General features: G+C 42.6%; 1 protein-coding gene across 1 annotated transcript; it reads right to left on the reverse strand.

The window, feature by feature from the left end:
* Positions 1 to 2,868: 2,868 nt before the first annotated feature.
* Positions 2,869 to 26,333, reverse strand: NMT1 (N-myristoyltransferase 1). The gene is made up of 12 exons (XM_020798033.3): positions 26,176 to 26,333; positions 14,643 to 14,751; positions 13,983 to 14,127; positions 12,951 to 13,069; positions 11,868 to 11,959; positions 11,453 to 11,569; positions 10,705 to 10,875; positions 8,363 to 8,471; positions 5,522 to 5,692; positions 4,862 to 5,029; positions 4,464 to 4,601; positions 2,869 to 3,225 (listed from the first exon to the last, which is right to left on the reverse strand). The coding sequence occupies exons 1-12, from the start codon at positions 26,280 to 26,282 to the stop codon at positions 3,205 to 3,207; spliced, it is 1,467 nt and encodes a 488-aa protein (XP_020653692.1). The 5' UTR covers positions 26,283 to 26,333; the 3' UTR covers positions 2,869 to 3,204.
* Positions 26,334 to 26,376: the final 43 nt, after the last annotated feature.

Genomic DNA, 26,376 nt, shown 5'->3' on the forward strand with positions numbered 1-26,376 from the left:
ATGTACTGGAAAGCCTCTCTCTTCTCCATGAAGGGCCTTCTCATAATGATCCTGTATCCTCTTTCCCAGGGGGTGAGATGGCATCCTAGGGATGGATTGAAGTGCTGCCTGCCACCTCCTGGGACAAAAAGTATCAATGAGATTTCTGTCATTTCTAGGAGTAGCCTTGAAGTGGCAGGAAATAAGCTTCCAGCTGAAACTCATGAAACGGTTGCTTCTGATAGCAGGTGGGTATCGCTGGATCGTCTTGTCTTGATCGATGCAGCATACTCTGGGATACAACAGTCTGATCATAAAGAAGCCCACCTAGAACATTAGGGTCTAAAAAGGGAAACAGTGGCACACAGGATAGCTTTTAAGCAAATGGACATATAAGAGGAAGAAAAAGTGATTAAATATTTTCTTACTCTGCTCATATGATGGTGAACGAAAGCTAAACATAATTTCAGTTCAACAACATTTCCAAAGTTGTACAAAAATACACAGGGCAGGACTATAGGAGGGCAAGTGTGCATTGTATAAGCTTACAGTGATTTTTTTCTTTTTAAAAATTACTTAGTTAATTCCAGTTCAGCTCACAGCCTGCCCAATCATTCAACTACTACTTCAAATTTTAAGGCCATAAGCTGACTGAAAACTACTCATTCATGTGCACTTGTATCCATAGTGGTCTAGTTTTCTTCATACATGACCCACAAAAGCTGGATCTGCAGCCAAAGTAAGCATCTGAAGACCATCCCCCACCCCACCTCCCCATAAGCCAATAAGCACACAAGATATAAAGACAGGGAAAAGGAAAGTTCCACATTTATCACAAAGACTGTAACAGGGCAAGATGAAAGATATGCACAAAAAAGCCCAATCCCAGAAGTATGGGATGTTGAAGTTGTGTTCATGATAGCAAACCTCAGAAACCTTACCAGAGTTGAAAACAAAGCCAAAACCCCAGCCACAATGCTAAAAGAGGGTCCATTAAAGTCCATGCAGGACCTGGAGTGAGTAGCACTTCTGTGAGCCAGGTATTTAATAGAACGTAAAGCTCTTTCAACTCCATCCAGTAAGAACGCTACACTGAAAGGGCTGTGGTTTCAGCTCTTGGGAATGACACGTTTCTTGAAATTTCAAGAGGTATCCTGTGCAATCCTTCTTGGGGGAAGCGCAGTCTTTTTGAAAAGATAGCCACTGATTTCCCACGGAGGATCAACAGCGACTTGGACAAAACAAGCAAAGATCCAAGGAAATGCATCTTTTTTTCCAACTCCCTCCATTTCTACTGCTGAGATACCCTCCATTGACTCAGTTGTGAACGATGAGGTTGAAAAGCTTTTGCTGTATATTCTATTACAAGACTCATACAAAACATTTTCCAGCTTACTGGGGAATTCCCGCCCCCCCCCCATGTCCTTGGAACTTCTAAGCCTTCACGAATGCCCACCCACCTCCATAAGCAAGGAGTGGCAACCTGTCTGATATAGAAATCTGGTGAGATTATAACAGTGATAAAGCAGCTCTTTGTTTTTTTAAAAAGCCAGAAGACACTTGGTCTCTTTTTCAAGGCCCAGGCTCATTTTCATCATTCTTGAAAAGATGGGATAGTCTTCACTTTCTAGCAGACCATCTCAGTAGAACATGGAAGACCAGAACTTTCAGTGCCCACTTTCCTCCTGGAAAACATTCCCTGATCCAGAGGGCTAACTGACAAAAGATCCGTTCACCGTGTTATGTAGTTGCATTAGCAGCATGTCCATTGATTGTGGAAAGGACAGACATAAAAGAATATCTACAGTCAAATCAATTCCATATTGCCTGTTGGGTTTTAATGGGCAAAAAAGGAAACAACCCTTCCATAAGAGAGGCCACTGATGCAAAGCCCCCATATGTAAAGACCTACTCTTTTCAACTTCAGAAATACAACAGCCTTGCTAACCACAACAATATAACAGCTCCCACTTCTCACAGAAGACACCTATCTGTTATAAGTTGCCACTTTCATTCTGGCTTACATGGATTTGTCTCCTATGGGTTTATAACAATATATGATGGCATAACTGCCAGCCAACATTTCTCATCGTACCAGCAGATTCTTAGCAATGGGATGAAGCACAGAATGTTGTTCTTAAGAGCAGACAATGCAACCGGACCCTAGGTTGGACTGTTGGTTCATTCAAGCAGAAAAGAAATAATGCAGCACAGAAAACTTTGAAATGTGGTTGATGCACAAATTCCATTACTGGAAAACGCAAAAACAATGGAAGTTCAAAGGCAGGGGGTGGAGCTGTAGTTTAACACACTGCACGCCTTCAGGTAACTCCCTCTCATGGACAAGACTCTCAAAAACTCCTACAGAGCAAAGAATGGCCAGTATGAATTGTAAGAGCCACAAGGCACAGGCTGTCAGTTTAGGAATTCAAGTATTGCACTGCAGATCTATTAGTGCACCTCCAGGGGTGGAGAGATGGGTTTCATCAAGCACACCACCCATCATTCAGCACTGCTGCAGCCCAGCAGTCACTAAAATAGCCCTTTGATTTCTAAATTTCTTTGAATATGGGTTTGGAGCATGTCATCGTTTGCTCCATGAGCAAGGAAGAAAATTCAAAAGCTCATCAGCTGAGGCCAGTTACATCCCAAAAAAGGCATACTGCTGCTCAAATGTGTCTTTGGCAATATTAAAAAAGTAGTGGATATGCCCAAATTATGGAATATGACACACCACTCCTGCCACCAACCATCCCTTCCGCTTTGGGGAACAGAAAAGCAATCTAGGACTTGATTTTTTTATATACAATATTTCTAAGACATAAAGTTAAGCAGACTGATTGCCCAACCCATTTCTAATTCAGGTGAATAGCAAACATTTAAAAAATATAGAATATATAATATAATTTTTATTATTATTCACCCGTTAACTCCAATATATGCCAATTGTGAGCTTGTTTTCCGCAGTTACATTCCCTTGATCGTGTTTGTATAAAGGGCGGGGGGAGAAGAGGCCAAGTGCTGATGCCAACCCATTTGGCGCACTCACTGGCACACAATACAATCAAGTGTCAGTGAACAGTTCACATGGCCAGTTCACCAGGCACAAGTGCCTCCGCAGAAGGGGGTCACACTTCCATGGACATCTGAACTGTAAGGATTAGCAGTTCCACCCTGGCCCAGCTCTTCACCAACTCTGCCTGCGCTTCTCCAGAGATGTACTGGTTACTGCAATACCAAGCCAACCTGCAGGAAACAGATAGAGGGAAGGGTTAAGACAGGTTTAAAAACTTTACCTTTTCCTGTCTGTACACTAGTAGCCTTAGTAACGAACTTTCATTCCACTGAAGAGGCAAGGTGTTCCAGCAATGACAGGGCTGAGCACAGGTCACTGAGAACATGTGCACATAGAGCCTCTGTTCAATTCTACTTGTCTTATCAACAGAATTTCTCTCTAGGTGGCACTATGAGCATGTCTAGGATGTGTCGTAAAGAAATATACATAACCCAGCAGCAATTTGTACCCAGCAAAGAATGTACAAGCTTTATACATCTGTATAAATCCTAATTATCTTTCTGAATTATGGAGAATTTTAGCCATAGGCTACAATTGGATTTTACACCCTCAGGAATGTAAGCAGGGCCAACTATTCCACTTGTTAAATGAGGAAGCCTGGCCAATTCAACATCTTTTTTCACAGCTCTCTGTCCTGAACCAGTTTTGCATACTTTGGGATCTTCCCTTCCAAAGTTTTACTAGAACATGGAGTGAGAGCTGCAACTCCTAAGATAAAGGACACAAGCCTGGGGGAAAGCTGGCAGGGGAACACAGGAAGGGGTCTGGGCCAGAGCCTTCAGGTCAACATGGGGCAGGAGTCTTGACTGGGACACAGAAGGCCCAGTTTCAAACCCCATTTCATGCCCAAAGCTGATGGCCTAGCCTTGGGAAATCAGCATCTCTCAGCTTAATGGCACAAGTACACTATTTGATATGCCAAGAGATCTGTACAAAACATGACAATGAACACAAACCACTACTGCCACCCTCTTGTTTAGCAGAAAGTTCCTTCTGTGTTTTTCAGATTCAAATTCCTCAGGCACAAGGAGTAGAAGTTCCACTTTTTTTTCCTGTTTGTTTAGGTGTTTGATTTGGACGGAGTGAAAATTTAGGTCAGAATCCTCGACACGTGCAAGTGTCTTATGTGCAAGCTGCCAAGCTGTTTCTGAGTGTGCAGGAGGCAACCATGCCTCTGCACTCATGCAACCTGGGACCATCTCTGGGTTGAGTGGAGGCACAATACAGATGGTGTGGCGTTCTGTGTGTGGCATTCTGCTCTACAACACCAAAGAGGATAACAGCCTGAGTTCCTTCAAATTACATTTCAGCTGCCTGGTTCTCCATCAGAGAACACCTTCAGGACTTTGCGATGCAGCTCACTGCATGATTTAGAAGGCCTGTAAGCACTGCAGCGGGGACCATTTACCTTCTCTGGCCCCATGCTGGGGCACTTCCAATTATACAGATAATACTGCAAATTTCCATCACCAATCCCAAATTTCAGCTTCTCGAGAAAGGTCTTGTTCTCCATGAGATCCAGTGCATTGAAAACGTCAAAGCCCTTCTGTTCACAGGGAGTCAGGAAGATAAAAAGACATCAGGTTTATTTCCATCCTTTATAGTTCTTAAGCATTCAAAAGAAATCAAATGTACTGAGAAGAGCAAGAAACTTGCTTTTCTGTCTCTCTTACATTTCAGACCACATTTATCTGGTTGGGTACTTCATGAGCATGATTCTTTTCTCTGTATATTTCTCCCAAATGCAACACAAAAGAAACTGAACATACTAAAACGCCCAAAACAAAACAGAAGAGAGGAGCTCACCATCTTAGCCAATATAAGGGCATCATTCATAAGGTCAAGAAGTGGTGTCTTGGTGTGGACATTGTAGAAGGAGTAGGCTGCTTTCAAGCTCTTGTGAGTTGGATGGTTCATAATGGTAGAGGGCAAGGTATAAAAACTCAGGAAGTCCGTCACCTCCCCATCAGTGTTCTGGAGAAAACAAAGGCAATAACTCAAATGAAGTCCCCAGGAGCAGTTCTGTCAATGTTCACAGAGAAAGTGTCTGTGATGGTATGAGTTTCATCCACCTTCATGCCTGCCCTCTCCCCCACTTAGGAAGGTGAGGAGGTCTGAAGGGTCCTTCCTACCTCTCTCTTAAACAGTCACATATTTCTGGTCTAGGCCAAAACCAAAATGAAACAGCAATTAGCTGGTAAAAGCAATATGGACTGTACTGTTTAAGATTGAAAATGCTACTTTTGAAAGCCACCCCAAATGTAGAAAAATAGTAAAATGAGGACTGTGCTGAAATCAATTCAAGGATGTATCCTTGAATGTATCATTCATAAGGATGAGGGAGACAACCCCTGCACAGCCTCTACTTCTTCTTTGAAATTAGGCTTGGAAAAAGTTTTTGAAACTACAACCCAAAAATGAGCAACTTCTTGTCACATACCAGAGCATAATGGGGAAATGCCTCACCTCAACCACAAATGTATCAATGATGTTGACCTGGGGCAGAAACCAATGCTCTACTTCTTCCCGATTCATGACGGGGGTCAAGAAGAATTGTCTCAGATACTCTGACAGAAGTCTATGCACAGCAGGGATGTCTTTATGCTCCATTGGCCGCAAACCTGGAGTCTTTGGAGTCTGAGGGTGGGAAAGAACAACAACAAAAGCTTGTTTGCTTAAAAGTCTTTGGGTTATCAAAGAACCTGTTTTGCCCTGAAGGAATCAATTTAAGCAGACCTGTGAGTTTCACGCTGTACATTGAGCACCTCTCAGGAAGGGCCATAGGCCAGTGATATAACTTAAGTCATGTTTAGTCCCTGCATCTTTTCTGGCAGAGAGGGCCAGGAAAGGCTCCTGGCTCAAAAAATGTGAAGCTGTTGCCTGTTAATACTCAGCTGGGTAGAAGAGCCCATTTAAGGCAGCCCCAAGTTTCCTGAAAGGAGAAAGTTTGAGAGCCACAGGTACCTTATTGCATTGCCTTTTCCCCAAGGCACATCCATGACCTATTTGGAAACTTGTTTGTGGCTGCTGTTTGTTCTGTTTCTCTAATTAGGTACTGTTGTGCATCCTCCCCCTCCAAGTGACACCAAAAAGGCGTGGGGTGGGGGGACAAAGACTATATAACCTTGTTCTCTGGTTCCCTCTGCTGGAGCAGATGGGCAATGCCACTACAGCGAGGCGCACGTTCGTGTACCATGCACCTAGATGTGCAGAATTGCCAAGAAAGGAAACAAGGAGATGCCTCCTGAACGTGCATTCTTATAACCAGAGGTTGAAGAATTTGCAGCCAATGGAAACAGACTGAAACACACTTTAAATTAATGTGTGTTTGGAATGAAATGTAAATCCCAGAAACAAAAGGGAGCCTATGTAGTCAGAAATCAATTTTGGCAAGCACCTGCAAGAGAGTCAGAGAATTAGAGAGACAGACAGGCACAGAGTGCTTCTCCAGGAGTGTGAGTGCATTTAAAGGCATTTGCTCTCCTCCACTTACACATGCTCAGTAGCTGCCTATTAGCAGGAAAGTTCTATGAAAGCATACCTCAATTCCAATTGGGATGCTTAGGTAGAGTTACCTGGCACTACCTTTTTCTGAAAGCCATTGTTGTGCTTCTAGTTTGGTGGATGACCTCCAAATCTTCATGCTACTGCAGGCAACTTGGTTGCCCCAAGGTTGCCACTGGGTTCTAACAACTGTTACCATGTGGCACTCAAAGGCCTGTGCAACTGCTTCTTTTGTGGCCAACAGGATCTTTCTCTATCCCAAGCTGGTCCAACAATGCTCATGGAGTACAGTGGTGCCCTGCATAGCAACGTTAATCCGTTCCAGGATTCGTCGCTATGCAGGGGGCAAAACCCCATAGGAACGCATTAAACTCCGAAACGCTTACCGATCATCGCAATGCGATGTTTAGCCTATCTAAACATTGCAATGCGATCGCATTAGCGATAGCAAAAAACGCGTCGCTATGCGGATTCGTCGTTAAACGGTGCGCTCGTTATGCGAGGCACCACTGTATAGGCAAAAATTACTCATTCAGCACAGGAAGCACATGCTGACATGGAGTTGCCTGCCTGCCCAGAAACTCGGTATGGCAGCCAGATACACATGTACAAGCTACAGCTGAGTTTGACATACAGAGAATCTGCTGCTATCCCTACCCCAATGTCCAATAACTTCAATGTACCCCCAGCTCTAGATACTCTCAGTAAGCATCTTGCACCATCAGAATCAGAAGGCAGCCAAGGACCACTTAAATACAATAAAAAAGGGTGCTCCTCCATCTCTAAGTTCTTTGCCAGCAGACCTAACCAATCTACATCATGGGGGCCATAAGCAAGGAGCAGCAGAACAATGACCCTAGAGCTGTTGAGTCCAACAAGCAAACCACATACTGCAAAGTGCTCCTCCCATTCTATTTACTGTCCTATTTGAAACTGGATAATAGTTCTTGAAAATAGCAGCTATGCATTAGGATGAACAGTCAATATATAATATAATGGAAGAAGCAGCTGCATTTACACATCACTCACCATCTTGCATCTTAACCAGTACTTTCCAGAGTTCTGTTTATTTCCAGAGTAAGAAATGGAGGCACATTTCATTTTCATACTTTAGAAGTAAACCTTCTGAGGATATAAAAGAACTGTCAAGCTGAAGGGACGTCATCCCCATGTTTCAGCAAGTTTCACTCTCCACACCAGCCCACAGGAGTGTCTCCACTAGATATGAAAGAAGCAGCCTCCTCCGGGAAAAGCCAGTGCTGGCATGACTCTGATTCAGGAGAGGCTGCATGATCCCATTGCTGCCAGATGCAAAGATGAGCCACATTCACTTACTGAGGACAGTGTCTCACCTTAGACTAAACAGTCTTTTCTGTAACTACAGTTTTGGGCTCCACACTGATTATTCACATTACATTTAATGGCAGAAAAAGTTATTTTACAGCACATTGGATATGTGCCATGCGAGAGTCTCAAACATTTTGGGAATTACTGCTCTAGATACAGAATGATCTATGGTGCTACAGTGGGCCTGGCTCAAGCATCAAAATGCAGCTCACAAAGGACTTTTTCTAATTAGACCAACATTCATTTGGATCTCAAGTGAGGTTCTTAGCTTTAAGAGTAATGGCGCAGAGTGAGAGGAACCTTTTCCAATTATCACAAGTGGTTTTGATCCCTATATTCCCCATGATTTCTTTCTCTGTTCCCTTGGTTGTGTACAAAGTTGGATACTTTATAGTTCCGACCAAAAAGGTGCTTTCACAGTGGCCCCACTTAGGTCCTACCCTGCCCATCACAGACCTCTGGAAGCCGATAGAGCTTCATGGTGCGTTGCATAGTCATGTTCCTGCTCAGGTGGGAAAACTTTACTTCGATCAGCTTGCGCGGATTCAGGGAGCGATGCCAGTACCTGCCGAAAAGAGGAGCCTTCCAGGTTATTCATCCCATTCGTTTCCCATCCTTCCTCCATGGAGGCCTTAGAACGTGAATCCTGTCGGCAAGGCCTAACTCAGTATCGCCTAAAATTGGATGTACATTTTACTCTGCTGCTCAAAAAGATACATACACATTATTCCTCAATAATCTCCCAAATTAATAGGTAGACATTCTTCTTACAACGGCATGGTAGCCTAAGTGATTCCCCCCCCCCCTTAACTAGAACTCGGAAAAGTTGTTTTTGAACTACAACTCCCAGAACTGCCCACCCAGCATGGGTATGGTTGCTGGGGATCTGGGTATTGTTGTAGGTCAGAAATGTTCCCCTTTGAAAGCATTGTGTTTATTCATTCAAATTAAGGTGTAGAGACGCAACACGATTTTCCTGACAATGGCCTAACGCTTCCCTACATGGCGGCTGCAGAAAGGGAGTACTGTAGTGGTGTCCTCTTTCAGTGTTTTTTGACTCCAACTTCAAGATGCTCCAATAATTTCCCAGGCAGCATTTGGGGAGCTAGAGACCACAAACACCTACGCAGAGATGCCTACCTTCAAGGCTGCATGGCCTTCTCAATCATTTATTCCTTTTGTTAATGTAAAAAAAAGGAAGCTGCTGTGGTTCCTTCTGGAAGGTGTAGTTTTTGGGGAGGTGCCCTCCCTAGAGCTTAAAGGACAGCGAGGCTATGATGCTCAGGAAGTATTGTGGTAGCTTGTTCTTCTTTACGGAAGGCTGCGGAAGGCTGCGGAAGGCTGGACTGGAAGAAACCCAAGCCGGAATTAAGATTGCCGGAAGAAATATCAACAACCTCCGATATGCAGATGATACCACTCTGATGGCAGAAAGTGAGGAGGAATTAAAGAACCTTGTAATGAGAGTGAAAGAGGAGAGTGCAAAAAACGGTCTGAAACTCAACATCAAAAAAACTAAGATCATGGCCACTGGTCCCATCACCTCCTGGGAAATAGAAGGGGAAGATATGGAGGCAGTGTCAAATTTTATCTTCCTGGGCTCCATGATCACTGCAGATGGAGACAGCAGCCCTGAAATTAAAAGGCGCCTTCTTCTTGGGAGGAAAGCGATGACAAATCTGGACAGCATCTTGAAAAGCAGAGACATCACCTTGCCAACAAAAGTCCGAATAGTCAAAGCTATGGTTTTTCCTGTCGTGATGTATGGAAGTGAGAGCTGGACCATAAAGAAAGCAGACCGCCGAAGAATTGATGCCTTTGAATTGTGGTGCTGGAGGAGGCTCTTGAGAATCCCCTGGACTGCAAGGAGAACAAACCTATCAGTTCTAAAGGAAATCAACCCTGAGTGCTCACTGGAAGGACAGATCCTGAAGCTGAGGCTCCAGTACTTTGGCCATCTAATGAGAAGAAAAGACTCCCTGGAAAAGACCCTGATGTTGGGAAAGTGTGATGGCAAGAGGAGAAGGGGACGACCGAGGATGAGATGGCTGGACAGTGTCTGCGAAGCAACCAACATGAACCTGACACAACTCCGGGAGGCAGTAGAAGACAGGAGGGCCTGGCGTGCTCTGGTCCATGGGGTCACGAAGAGTCGGACACGACTAAACGACTAAACACGTTCTTCTTTACATTAGCAACAGGAAACAAAGGCCTGAGAAAGTCATGCAGCTTCAGAAATACACCCTAGTCCAAATGAGTGAAATGCAGGTGCCTATCCGTGTTATGTTTGATGGCTGAAGCTTCCAGAATTCTACCTGAGGAATTCTTGGAGAATTATGGGAGTCTGAGACACACACACAAAAGTAAAACTCCCATAGCTAAGGCATACTGGGAAATCTACAGCATTCTTTCTCGGGATGTCACTTTGTTCATTCTGGCAAAAAGATGGCTGCAGGAAAGCATTTCTCTTCTCAATGCAATGAAAAAGCAGTTGTTAATTGAAGATATGCTTCAGCCCCAACTATGGGGCACTTCTGTGCCACAGCAACATGGGTACCCCTCAGCTAAGCCTTCACAGGCCAATATTCTCCATTTCTTCTCAAAAAAACCAAGTCCTGTAGAAGAGCATTTCAGAAGCGAGCTGGTTCAAGAAAGTGTTGGTCTCTTGCTCAGAGACACTCATCTCAGTCTGGCGACTTGCCTGCTATTTCCTATTAACAGCATATCAATAAAACAACCAAGGAAATGACAGGAGGCTTGAGAAAGACAAAAGTCAAAACCAGGCTATTGGCACTCACCTGCAGGTCCCAACAGGTTTTGGCAGAACAACACCCGCAGTGTACACAGCTTGGAAAATTCCCTCCAAGTGGACCCGTCGAGTGATCTCCCGGATCAGGACAGGAGCCACTCGCTTGGAACGCAGTTTCTTGTGCACGCAGAGGAAGTTTATCTCAACCATCTTTTTTTCCCTTCAAAGTAAAACAAGTGAAAATGGTGTCAGTCACATTTTGGAAAGGAATCTAGGAGAGAGCAGGAAAGACTTCTACCTGTCCAGGATTTAAGTTTTGTTTCTGTATCTGTTCCTCTCCATTTGTGGTGTAAAAATAATCGTTCTACATTATGCTGCAGTAAACGGTTTGCAAATCACAAGATGTTTCTTTGTGCACTCACTTGCTGTGTTACTTTGAAAATTACTAATAAACAATTGAAAGTCTAATTATTGAGGCAACAAAGCCAATTTTTTTTAACGGACTGCATCTCCCATTGGGAGATCCCATATATAAAGCCACAATCTTCAGGGTGGAAGATTCCAAATGAATAATCTCTTAATTACAGGTGCTCAAGCTTGCCTTGAGGTCTTGTCTACTTCTCACTGTGTGGTAAGCACTTGGTATATGCCCGGGCCATGAAAAGCATTTTCGGTTTTGCATCTGCCTCAAATTAAAGAGCACAAATCCTAATTTCAATCCATAAAGGACATTTAAGGATGAAAGAAATATGTTCCCTTAAACCTGGACAGAGAGAGAAATGTTTGGCTGGACTTACATATCATATATGTGAATAGTAGCTGGAATAGCACTGATGAAGCCAACCAGCTTCTTGCTTGAGATGACCCTCACTCCACAGTGCCACTGGGGAAGCCAGCCTGGGGGACGTAGAGCCCTGGAGAAAAGAGATGGTCCCATTAGGGTGTTTTGATTCAAGAGTCTCTGTGATGTCACCATCAAAGCAAACATTACTAACGCAGGCTACAGAACTTCACGTAACATAAGATTGGGAAAGTCTTCATTCAGGGATCCTCAAACTTGCTGGAAAATGTGAGGAAGAATCAGGTACCTTTAGCTCCTGGGAGGAGAGTTTAAAAAGTAACAAATAAATCGCCATGCTGGGCTCCAATGTAAGAACAAAGGGAAATGGAAGGAGATCACCTCAGAGATATTCAGGAAAAAGTGCAGCTCACCACAAAAGGAACTCTGGTGAATAATCAAACCGGAACATGTTGTCATCATCTTCCACATAGTTCTCATTGAGGAGAGTGTACAGCTCTTTGAGCTAATAAAATCAAAAGAGATGACCATAATCAGCTTATGGAAGCAAAGCTCCCTTTCTTTAAGTGAATAACATGACCTAAGTGGACATTTGGTGGAAGAATTGTTAGAGGGCCACTACAGGGAAAACAACCAGCACACTAAAATAATGCTAAACAGAGATTTGGAAGACCCAAGTTCCATTCCTCTCCAGAGGTCTCCAGTAAATCATTGTGTTCTCTTCCACAGCTTCCTACAGGGAAAACAAGAAGGATAAGGACCTCACAGGGATGTTTCAAGGAACAACAGATTCAAAACTATGCAAATTAGAAGTGCTGTGCAATGAGTGGTGACAATTTAAGAGTGTAATGACTCTTTCATAATACATAAAGCATTGGTTGCTTTCAAAATGAGGGACAAAGCAGGTCTCAGAATAGCTATGTGGTGCCAATTTTTAAAGGGTAAAAAGATTTCCCCAAATTGTATCTAATGTGCAAAGGCGTTACACGTACTTAGTATGAAAAGATCTGTTTTGCTATGGAAGTGCACTACAACTTGACACAAATAGGGGCAGACAAGGCATACCAGAGGCACCATGAGAGATCCAGTCAACTCAAGCCAAGTGAGCCAGGCTAAACACTATGGGATGAAACAAAGGGAGGAAAACTTTTTCTGACAAATCTGGCAAAAGAAACCTGCTTTCAAGGGGGAACTCAGAAGGATGAAGGAGGGAAAGGAAGAAATGAAGAATTGGCAATACAGTACTGAAAATGAAGAAGAATTGAAAGTGCAAGGAGACACTTGTTTTTAGAGCAAACAGACACAAAAATGGTAAACAGATTCATTTACCAAAAAGTAAAACAATAAAAAGGGGAAAAAACAAAGGACCAGGACTTTGAAGCTCAGGTAGAAAGCAGTAATAATGGAATAGCCTTGGATCACTGGTGAGAGAAAAGAAGGGTTGGTTTAAAGGAAAACCTTCTAGGATTTATATGTTCTGCCTTATCCCTACTCACCACACCTCGATCCCCCAAGTCCAGGGCATCCCACATGAATCCCTGAGGCAAGGTGTAGGGTTCCTGGCGGATGATGTCCTTGTCAGGTTCAACTGGGCCATGAGTGTTCACTACTTCCCCTGAGATATGGAAAAGAAAGAGTGAGAGCAGGTTGCCTCCATCCATGGCCTAAGACATTTTTCTTGCTCCACCCGGCCAATCCTTCTATGATTCTAGGCTTGCAAAATTGCACTTCTATACCACACTTTGTCAGGGCAACTACACAGCCTGTACTCTTCCAGCTTCTGTATGTTTCTGGCCAAGGCAGCTATTTGAGTCCTGTCCCTAGCACTTCTGTGGGATTCCCCATTTCTGTCCCGACTCCCTAGTTAGCAGCAGTCTCTGGCTGCTAACTTGATAAGGAACCTAATTCCCCCCACTCACAAAATTTACACCATCTCTTACATCACGGTGGAAGGGAAGATTTATATGCAGTTGCTGCTACCTGACTTTTTTTTTTTTTTTGCTGTACTAAAATGGCTTCACCCAGCAGAGATAATGTAACTTTCTGAAAACGTGTAGAGATCTGCTCTAAGTCCAGCCAGAAAGAAACAAAGTACAGTGGTGCCCCACTTGACGATGATAATCCGTTCCAGGAAAATCGCTTTTAGGCGAAATCGTCGTCAAGCAGAAAAAAAAAAACTGTTGGAATACTTGAAAACCGGTTAACGCGTTCCAATGGGGAAAGACCTCATCGTCCAGCGAAGATTGCCCCTAGAGAACCGCTGATCAGCTGTTTAAAATGGCTGCAGAGGTCCGTAAAACAGCCATTTTGCGAAGGGAGGGAAGCCATTTTGCAAAGGGAAGCCACAAATGGTTCGCGAAGCAGGGACCTAATCAACATAAAGTGGATTTCCCCCATAGGAACCACCGTTTTGCAATCGCAATAGCAATCGCAAAAAAGTCATCATCAAGCGATTTCGACGTCATGAGGGGTAAGCGTCTAGCGGGGCACCACTGTATAGAGGGGGGAAACATTATTAATCTGTGTACCTAACTTGGGAACTGGCTGTGTGTCCCAGAACTGATAGCTGCGCTTGGTGGCCTCCTCCATTGTTTTGGCAGGTCCTTGTCCTACTGAGAAGAGTTCAATGGCCTTTTGAATCTCATGCATCCTTTCTGCTGGCAATGAATTCACCTGCAAACACAGCAAAGGGAGAATGAATCAGACTGGCAAATCCTAAATTTTTTGGCCTTCCTTTAATGTAAAGTTTACAACAGGTTGTGGAGGGGAGAAACATTTTCCTTTACCTGCCTGTTAAAGACAGGTACAGTTAACCTGAGGCCATCCAAGTTTTATGGGGATAGCTTTCATCAGCCTCAGTCAGCTAATACTCTGATGCTGTAGAAATCTAAACATTATTTAAACATTTACTATAATTATTTAAAAGCTACATGTCTCCCAGACCCCAATGCACTGACAGCATGGCTCAGCCACAAATGTAAGTGTGACACTGTAGGTCAAAGAGCACCTTTTATAACCTTTTGTGCGCAAAGAAATAAGGGACTTTGGTCTGGATTTCCTATCCTTCTTGATTTAAGATCACAAATTTTCAGACAGAAACTATTATGTGGGGACAGGGGTTTCATTGGGCAAAAATCCAACTACTAAACTGCTGGAGAATTAACCACCCACTGCCCCCCTTTTTTTACCTTTACTGATTGATCCTGGACTGAGTCAAGTTGATCCCCTTTTTCCTTCTTCCGCTTCTGTTTCTTTTTCTTCTTTTTAGCTCCACTGTCATCCGCTGGACTTAAACCACTAAGGAACAAAAGAGATCTGACTGATGGACTTGAAAGGTCCTCTGCTGAGAAGAGGGACTAGAGATGTGGCAGAAGGGTCAAATCTTGATTCTTCTTAGGATATTTTCTGCATATAGTCATGGAAATTAATATTAAGAACTGCAGCCATGCTGCCTTTTACTGCTTGGCCTCGGTATCTTCTATAACATGTCTATGTGGTTGCAAAAGGCTGCATAGAGCAGTCATGTGCAAATGCTTCCTAAGCACTAATGGTGAGTGCTACTAGCATCAGATGCTATTTAGTCATGACCTACCTCATTTCATGATATAATCTCTCTCAATAAATGACATGTTTATATATTATATGTATGGACAAGGACAGTGGTTCACAAAGTTGGGGGAGATGCAAAAGAAATCACTGCCCTGGCTCCTGCTACTCTCTAAAGCTGGAAGCCTTAAAGCCACAAACAAGCAAGCATAAATGGAATTAATGTATGTGCTTCATATACTTTGTGCGATTTATTTTACTGTAGGAAAATTCTGAAAGGAAATGAGTAGGGAAAAAAGTTGATGGCAATACATGGCAAGACTCCCTCATTTGGGAGACCCAGAATGACCTGCTCTGCTGGGACTCTGAGCCACCATTTCCTGTTGTCTTGATAAAACTTAATTAACTACCTGAGTCAGAAGCCATTACTGTATCGCGTATGCAATTATTTGACATAGTTCTATTCTGCCAGCCCAGCTCAGAGATGTTATTATTACCCAATTCAGTGACATTTGGGCTGCTGTCAAGACACAAATCCACTGCAAGAGCAGGGAACCTTTCTGCCCATAGGCCAAATTCAATTTCAGAGCTCTTCTCAGGTGTGGTGCAAAATCCAGTGGTAGGTGGGGCCAAGAGAAAAAGATGGAGACAAAATGACAATTTATTTTAGTGTAATTCCCTTACTGCCAATAGCTAAGATGTAGGATGTGTTTTTCAACCTATTCAGAAGGAATAAAATCACATTCAGAAGTTGAGAAACCGCAATCAATAGTAGCAACTCAGTGTTCTCTTCCTTGTCATCTTGTTTGAGTAGCCTTTGTAACCAATCTTTCTGTACAGGCAGGAAAGTAATATCCCAGTACAAGTCACCTCCCTTTCTCACTGTGTATCTTTTTAATTACTATCCTGCATATTTAAAAAAAACCTAGTATTGTTTAAATGAAAAGGAAGGATATAAAAGTTATAATAAATGCCTTGTATTCAAAATGCACTCATTCTCCTGCAGCTGTATGTTGCAGCGTCTGCCTTCTGAGGAACACCTGAAAAAACTTTAATGGAATCCTAGTGTAAAGCTGCTTAATCACCCTCCTATAATTCATTAATTTGCATGACATTCATGGGACCCAAAAACCCCTTGCAAGCTCTGCATGCAAACAGTGCCTTTGGTTATTTCAAGATGTCAGCAAAGCCTTCCAGCTTCACTGCTGACTTATACAAGCTAAGTGGCAAACATAGAATGAACAAGACATCATCCTCTGTTAATACTAAACCTTGTGGAAGGTTGCCATTTTGACAGCAAAATGAATAGTAAGGTAAGAACTTTTACCATAAGGGTGGCTGGCTCTGGTGTGCCTAGGAGCTGATTTTTGTCCCCAGACCACATGCTATATTATGCCCAGAAATGGCTGGAAAATTGGGGGGGGGGGGCTGGAATTGGATTGACAGGGACTTTTGGTTTTATGGGGGGCTGGGATCCCTCCTGCAAATCCTAGCGTCAAAACCACAGCTCTTGGAAAATCCATGAGTGAAAGAACTGTTTTCAAAACCAAAAACCTTGATATTATTTTCTGTCTGAAGGGCTCTGGGGTAGCTAGAGGACCACATGCAGCCCACTCCATTTTGCCACAACCTTAAATAATGACAAGGAGTTGAACTCTCTACAGCAGCAGTCTCCAAGACTTTAAAACTGAAGAAAAGTCATCCCACACAGTTTGCTCTACCAACAAACTGCTGCATGTCTAATTTGGATCCATGTGTATTGCACAGTGGGAACAGGATCTGGCTTTGCTTTTCTCCACTGTCTCAGACTGGCTAACAAGATAAAGGTAAAGGTTCCCCTTGACATTTAGTCCAGTCGTGTCCGACTCTAGAGCGCGATGCGCATCCCCGTCTCCAAGCCATAAAGCCAGTGTTTGTCCGTAGACAGTTTCCATGGTCACGTGGCCAGCACGACTAGACACGGAATGCCATTACATTCCCACTGTGGTGGTACCTATTTATCTGCTTGCATTTACATGCTTTCGAACAGCTAGGTTGGCAGGAGCTGGGACAAGCGACGGGAGTTCACTCCATCACGTGTTGTGTGGATTCGATCCTATGACTGCTGGTCTTCTGACCTTGCAGCACAGAAGCTTCTGCGGTTTAGCCTGCAGCACTACCACGTCCCCTAACACGAGACAGGTGCAAAAGAGTGGCTCATGAAGACAAATACAGAATTGCCAGGCAAGGTGCAATTCTGGGCATGTGCTTAGTCTAGAAATTAATTTTCAGTGTTAGAACTCGACAGGGTGCATTTGATTTTAAATAACATGTATTTAAATAAAAATAAATGTTTAATTTTAATTTGTGATTTATATCAATTTGATTCTTAAACATCATTTGTGTTTATCTACCCTGGAACTAGACTTTGCATAAATTATTTCACACAAGATCTCTATTCTTCCTAAACTTTCCTGATTTCATCATTCTAATTAGGCAGAGAAAAGGGCAATTTTGTGGTCACTATTAAATGATTAAGAGAAGGAAACCCCTAAGATCCATCTTCTCAATGCCCCTGCAGTTAAAGATTATGGAGTCAGAAGAATATCCTGACAAGTACGCTTTGTTCACGGGGCCTACCTGACAGGACTCCTTGATCTTAGTGTTATTCTGACAGAAAATGCACCCCAGAACTAACAGATGGCAGTTAACAGGTAAACCCTGTGTCCTCTGCATATTTGAGGCTAAAATAGCTGTAATCCTTTAGCACGCTGCAAGTAAAAATAGATTAGCTAGTTTTCTGGCTTTTTACCAAAAAATGGCACACAACAGTAAGAAAATCCAAGTAGAACAAACTGAAATTAAAATATGAATTGAAAACACATAGACTAAAAATATACAACTAATTAAAACCCCTTCAAGTGCAATCCAATTTAAATTCCAGGAGGCTATCTGAATACGAGAGTTGCTGCCTCAAAACAGACCCAGCTAGACGGGCCTTCCGTGGTTGGGATTCTGGAAACTTGGAGCCCCCATTTTAAAAAAAACAAACACCTCTCTATGTCCCCATCAGCTGAGTCTCTGATAATGGTGTACCAGAGGGAAACGCTTTGCATAGAAATATCAGAAAATCTAAGAGGCTCATAAGGGAGAATATGATCTGTCATTTTTTTCTTATTCATAACCTGCCCCCAGAGGTGCTCAAAATAATTAGTAGCACCATCGGTTATTGTTTTAATGTTGTTTGTTAAGTAATATTGATTATCTGAGTTATGTATTTTCTGTAATTGTTTATCAGCATACAAAACTGCTGGATAGCTCAGTGGCTTAGGCATCTGAGTAGGGAGTTGAATTCCCCACTGTGCCTCCTTGGCAGGGGCTGGACTTGATGATTCATAGGATCCCTTCCAGCTATGCAGTTCCAAGATTATTATTATTTAAACCTATGAATATATTTAAAAAAAAACTGGAGGTCTCAAGGGCTTTAGTTAATAACAAGCAGTATGAAGCAGTTTTACAAGTGTCACATGGTCCCTGTAATTGGCTCCAGGACTCTGGTCTAGCTGTAGTTTTTGAACACAATTCAAAGGCTGACCCATGTAGAGCAGGTTACAATAGTTGAAGTGGGCTCTAACTGTGTCACGTGGCACCTAGACCAGAACTACCCATGTCAACCTTGACTTGTTTCATCCGGACAGAGTGAATGAGACAATGTAAACATTTCTGCAAGATACGGTTGTACATTATTGCAACATAATAACTGGAAAATCTGATTTTGCACATTTTTGAGACTGTTTTGCACATATCTTTAACATGTGCCTAATTTAAATCACTGTTGCTTTCTTGCCTAGATTAGCAAAAGTAGCCCAGGTTTCGTGTCTTTGTGACCAGTCAGCTTGCCCTTGTGCACTTGCTGTGTGTACATGCACAACTTCACAAAAGGAAAAGATGCTAGTTTTACCTAGTTTTATTTTAAAAAAGCACACAAAAAACTAAGAAAAGAGCTTGATGTCTCAGTTCTGCAATTAAGGTAAGATATCTGATGGGAGGTGGAAAATTCTCAACAGCCTTTCTCACCATGTATAGACAGACTGCCTTGGCTGGAACTGAGACAACAGTGAGAATTATTCACAAGTCCCAAGCACAACTTATTGATCTCACTGAGTGGTTACATATATGCTTCCAAAGAATCCCAGCGTTATACTGAACTAAGCGCAAAAGCCATTCTTTAGGTCTAACATCCTCTCAAATGAGAAATACTATAATTAAAGCATCCCAGATGGATGTCTGCTTAATTTTCCCTATAAAGTGTTCCACATCTTCTCTGAATAGCTTGTTTCAAGTTCCAAAGCCTTCCCCAATATTAAGTGGAAAAGTCTGTGCTTATAAAGCACACTCAGCCTTATCATTTGTAAACACAAAGCATAGCGGCTCCACTGACCTACCTATCTCTAGCTCACATGTGCAGAAGCCAGAGATATTGCCATTCATGGCACTGGGGATTTTGCTTGTACAATGAAGTAGTGAATCTCCCCTTGAACATACAGCATGGAAAGAACAACCACTGCATTAACTGGCCATTCCACACAAAAGGAAAGAAAAAAGAAAAAGATGTGGGCCATTGCTTCTCAGCTCTGCGCTAATCTCTCACACTCTCTGCTGAGTCATGCTGGCTCTAACCTAAATGCTTGCAAATCCAACCTGGTAAACCCATGGTTAATCATGTGCCATACTTAAAGTAAATAATCCTGTTGGAAACTAGAAGAAGAACAGAGCAGGCCTAGATTATACTAATGGTTGCAGGTTAGACACTGTAGTAAAATAAAGCCAGGCTACAATGTAAAGCTATCAAACTGTGTAACACAGATTAACCACATTCTATAAAGTTCCACATGCAAGACCACTGCTTTAAAAACCTCAGTGTACAATTGTCTTCATGTCACAATTGTAAGCGTATATTATACATCTCCCATACTGTGCATGCTCACATGCTAATCCTGGCATACATTCAAAAAAACTATCTAACAGTAGAAATGATAGGTTTTTCTCTAGCAAAAGAATGACTATAACACAGAAAATTCAAAATTAAAATTAAAATACAACAGATCAGTCCCACTGACTGAATACTGTACATTTGCTGCAGCTGTTTAAACTAGACCTGAAATTTAAATAGCTGTCATTAGTATACATACAGGTTCAGTTCAGAACAACTTGACAAGTCATGTTTAAGAAAGCTTAACTTAGGCACTCACAGTGAATGCAAGTGGATTATTACCCTAGGGAGAAAAATCAAAACCCTACATTAAAAAGTTAAGGATATAAGTGATTGGCCATAGTGACAAGGAGATGCCAGTGTTTATTTGGCTACCTAAAATGACAGAATTAAAATGAAATGCAGAACATAGCTTCAACAAAAAAGAGGAAAGTCTGAAACTGAACAAGGCCTGGCTTCTAGCACTGGAAAATACAGCCTGCAGAAGGTCAACGAACTCTACCCAGCCACAAGGACCAGGGATCATTGCACAAGGAGACCAGCTAAAGACACCCATCAACCACAGTGACAGATAATCTCTCCCATTTATCACAACAATACACCCACAACAAAAGCAGGCTGATCACCCTATCTCCTGAATAGGACAAAAGCTGTTCCCACAGCTATAAATACTCAACTATCCAACAAACAGCAACAGAGCATGGACAGAGTTCCTACTCCAGTCCTCTGAAGATGCCGGCCACAGAGACTGGGGAAACATCAGGAAGAACAACCTTCAGAACACGGCCAAAGAGCCCGAAAATGCCACAACAACCATCATGACACCTTTCTTAAGCCTCAGGGTCACTGGGATCAAGTGATTGATTGATTGGGATTTGTATACTGCCCCATTAGTGAAAGCACTATTCTGGGCGTTTTACAGCAAAATAATAAAATTACAATAAACCCAATCAACTTATAAAATGAGATGCAACAAGAGGCATGATAGATGGGGGCACATAATCCTGTGCAGCATATAGGCCGATAAGACTGTGTGAGGGGTTTCAATGTGAAAAAAAATCTCTTCATTGGGCTTGATGTTATAAATTGTGGATATCGTGGTTTCCCCAAAATAAGACATGGCCTTATATTAATTTTTGCTCCAAAAAACACATTAGGGCTTGTTTTCGGAGGATAATTTATTTTTAAAGGTACAACAATCTACATTTATTCAAATACAGTCATGTCATCTGGTTGTTGCACAATAGTGGAGGGCAGGGTTTCACTTAACTGGGGCTTATTTTGGGGGTAGGGCTTATATTACATCCTGAGAAATCATACTAGGGCTTAATTTCATGGTAGATCTTATTTTAGGAGAAACAGGGTAGAAGAGAAAGTGTTACAGCAAAGAAGCCTGCACGCAGCCTAAAAATGTTATGGAGAAGAATCCGTAGACACGGCAGTGGGCCTTACCACATGCAATTTCATCCTCAATGGCCTCTACGGTAATGGAGATGTAATATTCGTATTTGTATACAAATATTCTGGACCCAGGTGGCCGAGATCCACAGTCCCACCTCCCTGAACCAACTTGTCCATTTCTGGTTCACTGCACAGTGCAGACAACCAACATCCTGCTTGTCGCACCAATCTTGGATGAAGCCCAGCTGGCGCTCCACCGCCTACCTGCTCTTCTGGCCACTCCAGCCAGGGGGCAGGACGATGACTCTCTCCGCTCAGCTGCTGAGCCGCCAGAAGAGCAGGAAGGCAGAGAAACGCCAGCCAGGCTTTGTCTGAGATTGGCACAACAAGCAGGACACTGACCGTGTGCACTGTGCGGCAACCCATAAGCGGACAAGTTGGTTCAGGGAGGCAGGACTAGTAATCCCAGCCACCTGGGTTCAGGGTATACAAATACATATACAAATGCAAATATCCCATCTCTAGCCCCTAGTTTTCTGGGAAAAAAGAAGGCCATGGAAAGGAATAAACTTTGAATCTTCATTCTGAAAGTAACATAAGCCCCTTGTAATCTTAACTGGTCTTTATCACTTGTTTAGGGCTCTATCCAGTGCAAGACCTGTGGCCTTAGGGTTGCAAAGGGGCTGCTGCATTTTCAAAAGGCAGATTCAAAGTGTATTGGTTTTCATTACCTTTCTTGTTTCCAGCAAAACTAGGATTTCACCATTCAGGGTGAAATCTACCATGTGATGGGCCCTGCTGTGACTTTTGTTACCTTTTTCCTGTTACGTCTTTACATTATGCTTAGCAAAGACTTATTTAAATCTCAAAAACGTGTGCCAAAACTTTTATGCCTTTTTGGTTGGCCTAATCAAGGTATCAGAACACAATTAAAATGACACTTGTTAAGAGTGAGGAAAGAAGAATCCAAACAAAGTTTGACTTTGCAGGAAACAAACCTCTGGAAGAACAAGCTAAATGATGCAACAGTTACACCTAAGGCATTCTTTCTTCCCCATCAGCCACTTGCTTGCGTCTCAGAGTTGTTGTTTGCTTTACATTAAGCAACAGCAAAGGAGTGGAAAATCCACACAAACAACTTTGGTGCCTGTCAAAGCAGGCAAGGGGAAAAAGGGATCCTAATCAGGTTTAAAAATTGGCTCATATATTAGAGTAAGGAAGAGCCTTATCTAGCTGTAACAATTTCCCTCTTCTAAATTGACAACAGTCATATGTACTGAGCATTGGATGGTGTGACCTAATCTATCCCAACAATATTGCAACTGGTGCATTTTTCTTGAATGTCACCATCTGATTCAGATTAACAGCTGATTTTCTGTGGCAAATAAGTACAAGTCCATTAGTTCTATTTAATTTTGGGAGTTGGGAGGGAATACACTGTGGACTATCTACACTAGTATACTGTAAACAACAAATAAATAATCTTAGAACTGCAGAGCTGGAAGGGACCCTATGGATCATCAAGCCAAGAAGGCACAGTGTGGAACTGAATTCCCAATCTCTGGCTCCGCAATCAGATGCTTAAACCACTCAATGGCACCTTGAAAATCAGCAAATCTATTAAAGCATAAGCTTTTGTGGGCACTGTTTAATTCCTAGGGGTTATGTCATGATCTGTCAGCCTTCAAGATACTATGGAAATCTGCTGCTTTTGCTGCAGTGGACTACAACAATTACTCCTTTTGAAATTGTTACAGCTGTAGTCACATGGCGGGGGGATACTGCCTTTAAGACACCACATTTATTGGTTTAGAATGCTGATTTAACTGACCCCACATTTACAATACTTTCCCCCAAGTTTTAGATGAAGTAGTGAACTAGAAATATTCTGGATTTCCCACCAACAAACAAATAAAACTTATATACAGCAATCTACTCTTCAGGCACCTAAAGAATCCTTATGCCAGTTATTCTTAAACCACATACTAAGTACACAAATGTCTTGTGGCAGAAGCACTAGTCACTTTTTAAAAAAGCAATTGCTTAATCAAAAGTACAGTACTTGAAAGTCCAAAGCAACTGCACACAGAAGAGACATGGTATGAGTTACTGCTTTGGCCTGTCCTTCTGGCCATCAGAAGACATGCTTAAAACAGTTCCTCATGCAGAAACACAAAGGATGGGCTTGTCTGGAGAAGAAAAGTAGTCTTTATTTGGAGTAATTTTTGCCCTGAATGGCTTATAAAGCTGATTAACAGCTCCTTTCCATAGGTTTATATTCTTAAAGGGCACAACAGGACAGGAAAAGAGATTGGGAAGAAAAATAATTTATCCTGCTCTTTCTTACACTATAAACATACACCATTTTTCCTGCAATAATGTAAAATCTAATGTTAATTCAGACAAGTGAATGTCCCAGCTATCAGTGTTCTCCAAACACTGTCTTAGCCAGGGCTGCTCTCTGTGTAGTTCATGAAGATGGATTATAGAAAAGGGCAGCTCAAGCTCTTCTGCTCCCAGGGGTAGGAAGCCAAGTAACTATGCTAGCTGGTGCAGTTTGGAGACTGGTAGTCTTAAGAAGCAAGCTCCTTTCAGCTCTAGTCAGCAATTGGGAATGTGTTGCCTTCCAGATATTGCTGGACTGTAACTGCTACAACTCTGCAAAATCAGCTATGTTGACTCAGGCTGCTGGGAGCTGCAACAATACTTGGAGAGCAACTAATTCCCTTGTCCTGGAACTGGGACTTGCCTCGTTCCACAGCTGGTTGCAGCCTTCTTAACAAGAGATCCAGAACTGGAAGGTGCTCTTGGATCCGGCATTGCCCTCACCAAGTGGGCTACCATCGGCATCAGTTCCTGGGAAAAGATGACTCAGCTGATTTCACAAATATTTTGGTAACAACTCTATTAAAATTATGACAAGAAATTTTTCATTGCCTACTTCTGAAGACTATTCAGAAACTGCAATTGGTTTCGGACATGGTGGCCAAACAAATGATTGATACCTAACAGATGACATACGCCACCACTGTTGAAACATTTGCAATGGCTCTCAAGAAGCTTCTAGGCATAATTCAACATTCTGAGTTTCAGCCAATGAGCCTAGCAAGTCACTCCCATATGAATGAATACCACATGTCTGAAATCTTGAAGGATTCCAGTTGATGAAGGCAAGCATATCACTATGCAGAAGAATGTTTAAATAACTAGACTGCATTAGAACCTTCGTGTTTGGGGCTTTCTTCAGACTGCAGCTTTTACTGCTTGATTCTTCCAAGCAGAGATTCTTTGACAGCTATGTATTAGAAAGAAATTCAACAGGTCCAGTACCCTCATTACTGAATCAAGATGGAAGTAGGAGTTCAACCATTGTGCTAATGAAGCAACTCTTAACTGTAAAGGAGAAAGCTCATGCCGAATAATGATTCACCATCCGTATGACATAGTGCTGTAAAACAATACTGTAAAACGTTTATTCTAATATAAGAAGGCTTCTTTTTTAAAAAAATGGCTGGTGAGTTACTATGGAAAGTTGTATCTGTTCTTAACCCAGTCTACTTGACCTATCTTTAAGCTTCTTTCACAGATCATTCTCTTGTTTCCAGTTTTCAATCCAGTGTCTACCATGGACCAGCTACCTTGCCTCTTTTTTCTTTATTTCTTCAACACTTACATTCAGTAAGATTTCCTTCCTCAACCTAGTCCCCCAAAGTAACTGCTGTGCCTAAGAAATCACATTTCAATTCCAGACAAAATGACCCACAAATATTTCAATAGTCAGGCTGAACTTTCTGTATATCAGAGACCTCAGCCAACTAATGTCAAAAGCCCCTGGTGCCAATATTTCACAAACCATGTTTGTCCCCCTTTTTAAAAAAATCAACTGTCTTAATCTTTGCCACCTATATGCATGTAAAAGAGCTGGTATACGTCAGTGGATGCAAATGCCTGGTTTCAGAGCAAAGGGACAGAAGTATGAACCTGTATGAGACAGAGGCCAGCAGAGGTCACCTGGAGAGTGTATAACGTAGGGTTGTGCGCCCTGAAACCCATGCAATATTAGGCAGAATATTCCCAAAGTGTCATCTGAAGGAGGGATCTGAAAACCATTTCTGACTACTCGGAGGTAATCAACTTGATGACACAAAGCTATTCTTTTCTACTTTATTATATGAACCTGCTCCAGAAAAAGGAAATTCAGGGGGGGGGTGTGTGAAGACTTTTGCAAATTTATCTCAATGGCATGCTTGCGTCTCTAGTTAAAAGTCTCCAATTGAAGGTGAGAAGATGAGCTACTGCCCGTCAGAGAGGAAAATACAGGGACAGATTAAGTCTAATCATAAGGTAACTCCTTATGTTCCTTATGATTTCTTTTTAAAAAATATAGATGCAAACAAACTGGTTAAGGAGAAAGGTTCCTCTGAATAGATGCAGAAATGCGTTCCTTTCATAACTGATTTTGCCTCTCCTAACAGCTATGTACGAGACCACCATCACCCTCGCCGTCCTTATCAGGTCTCCCCACCTACAAGGGCCAGGCCCGACAACTGAGTTTTCCCAGTCATGCGGCTGTGGGAAAGGAGTAGGGAAACAATTGGCTTTTCCTTTTAGACTGGCAAAGCAATCAACCACTCAGCACAAACCACCGATGCCCTACGTCCAATTAACGATCTCGCCGAGAGAAGTGGGCAGGACCACGTTTACTTTCCTCTCCCCCCCCCCCCGGTTATAGTAGGGCGGCTCCCTTCCCGTTCCGTAAAAAAGAAGGAGGTTTAACTCGGGGGGGATGAATGCGCGTATACCTTCGGTTGTGACTGTGCTCGTCCTCATTCTCACAGTCACTACAATGTTGGTGGTCATTCTCCTCTCCCGACTGCCGCCTCACTGCTGTCTCACTGTCGTCCGCCATGTTGGCAAAGGGAAAACCTGCCGGCTGTCACGCCTGCGCAATGCCCGTACCCCATTTACGATTGGTTCCCCCAGCCGCAATGCGCTGTGGGACT

Source organism: Pogona vitticeps, chromosome 6 (assembly GCF_051106095.1).
Source record: "Pogona vitticeps strain Pit_001003342236 chromosome 6, PviZW2.1, whole genome shotgun sequence".
In the NCBI taxonomy this organism is placed as follows: Eukaryota; Metazoa; Chordata; class Lepidosauria; order Squamata; family Agamidae; genus Pogona; species Pogona vitticeps.

Coding starts and splice junctions, on each gene's coding strand:
- NMT1 (XM_020798033.3), bottom strand. CDS start 26,282: ATGGCGGACGACAGTGAGACAGCAGTGAGGCGGCAGTCGGGAGAGGAG. Junction 11,960..12,950: donor ACTTGGGGGATCGAGGTGTG/GTGAGTAGGGAT, acceptor TGATTTTATTAG/CTCAAAGAGCTGTACACTCT. Junction 5,030..5,521: donor TTGATACATTTGTGGTTGAG/GTGAGGCATTTC, acceptor TGTTTTCTCCAG/AACACTGATGGGGAGGTGAC.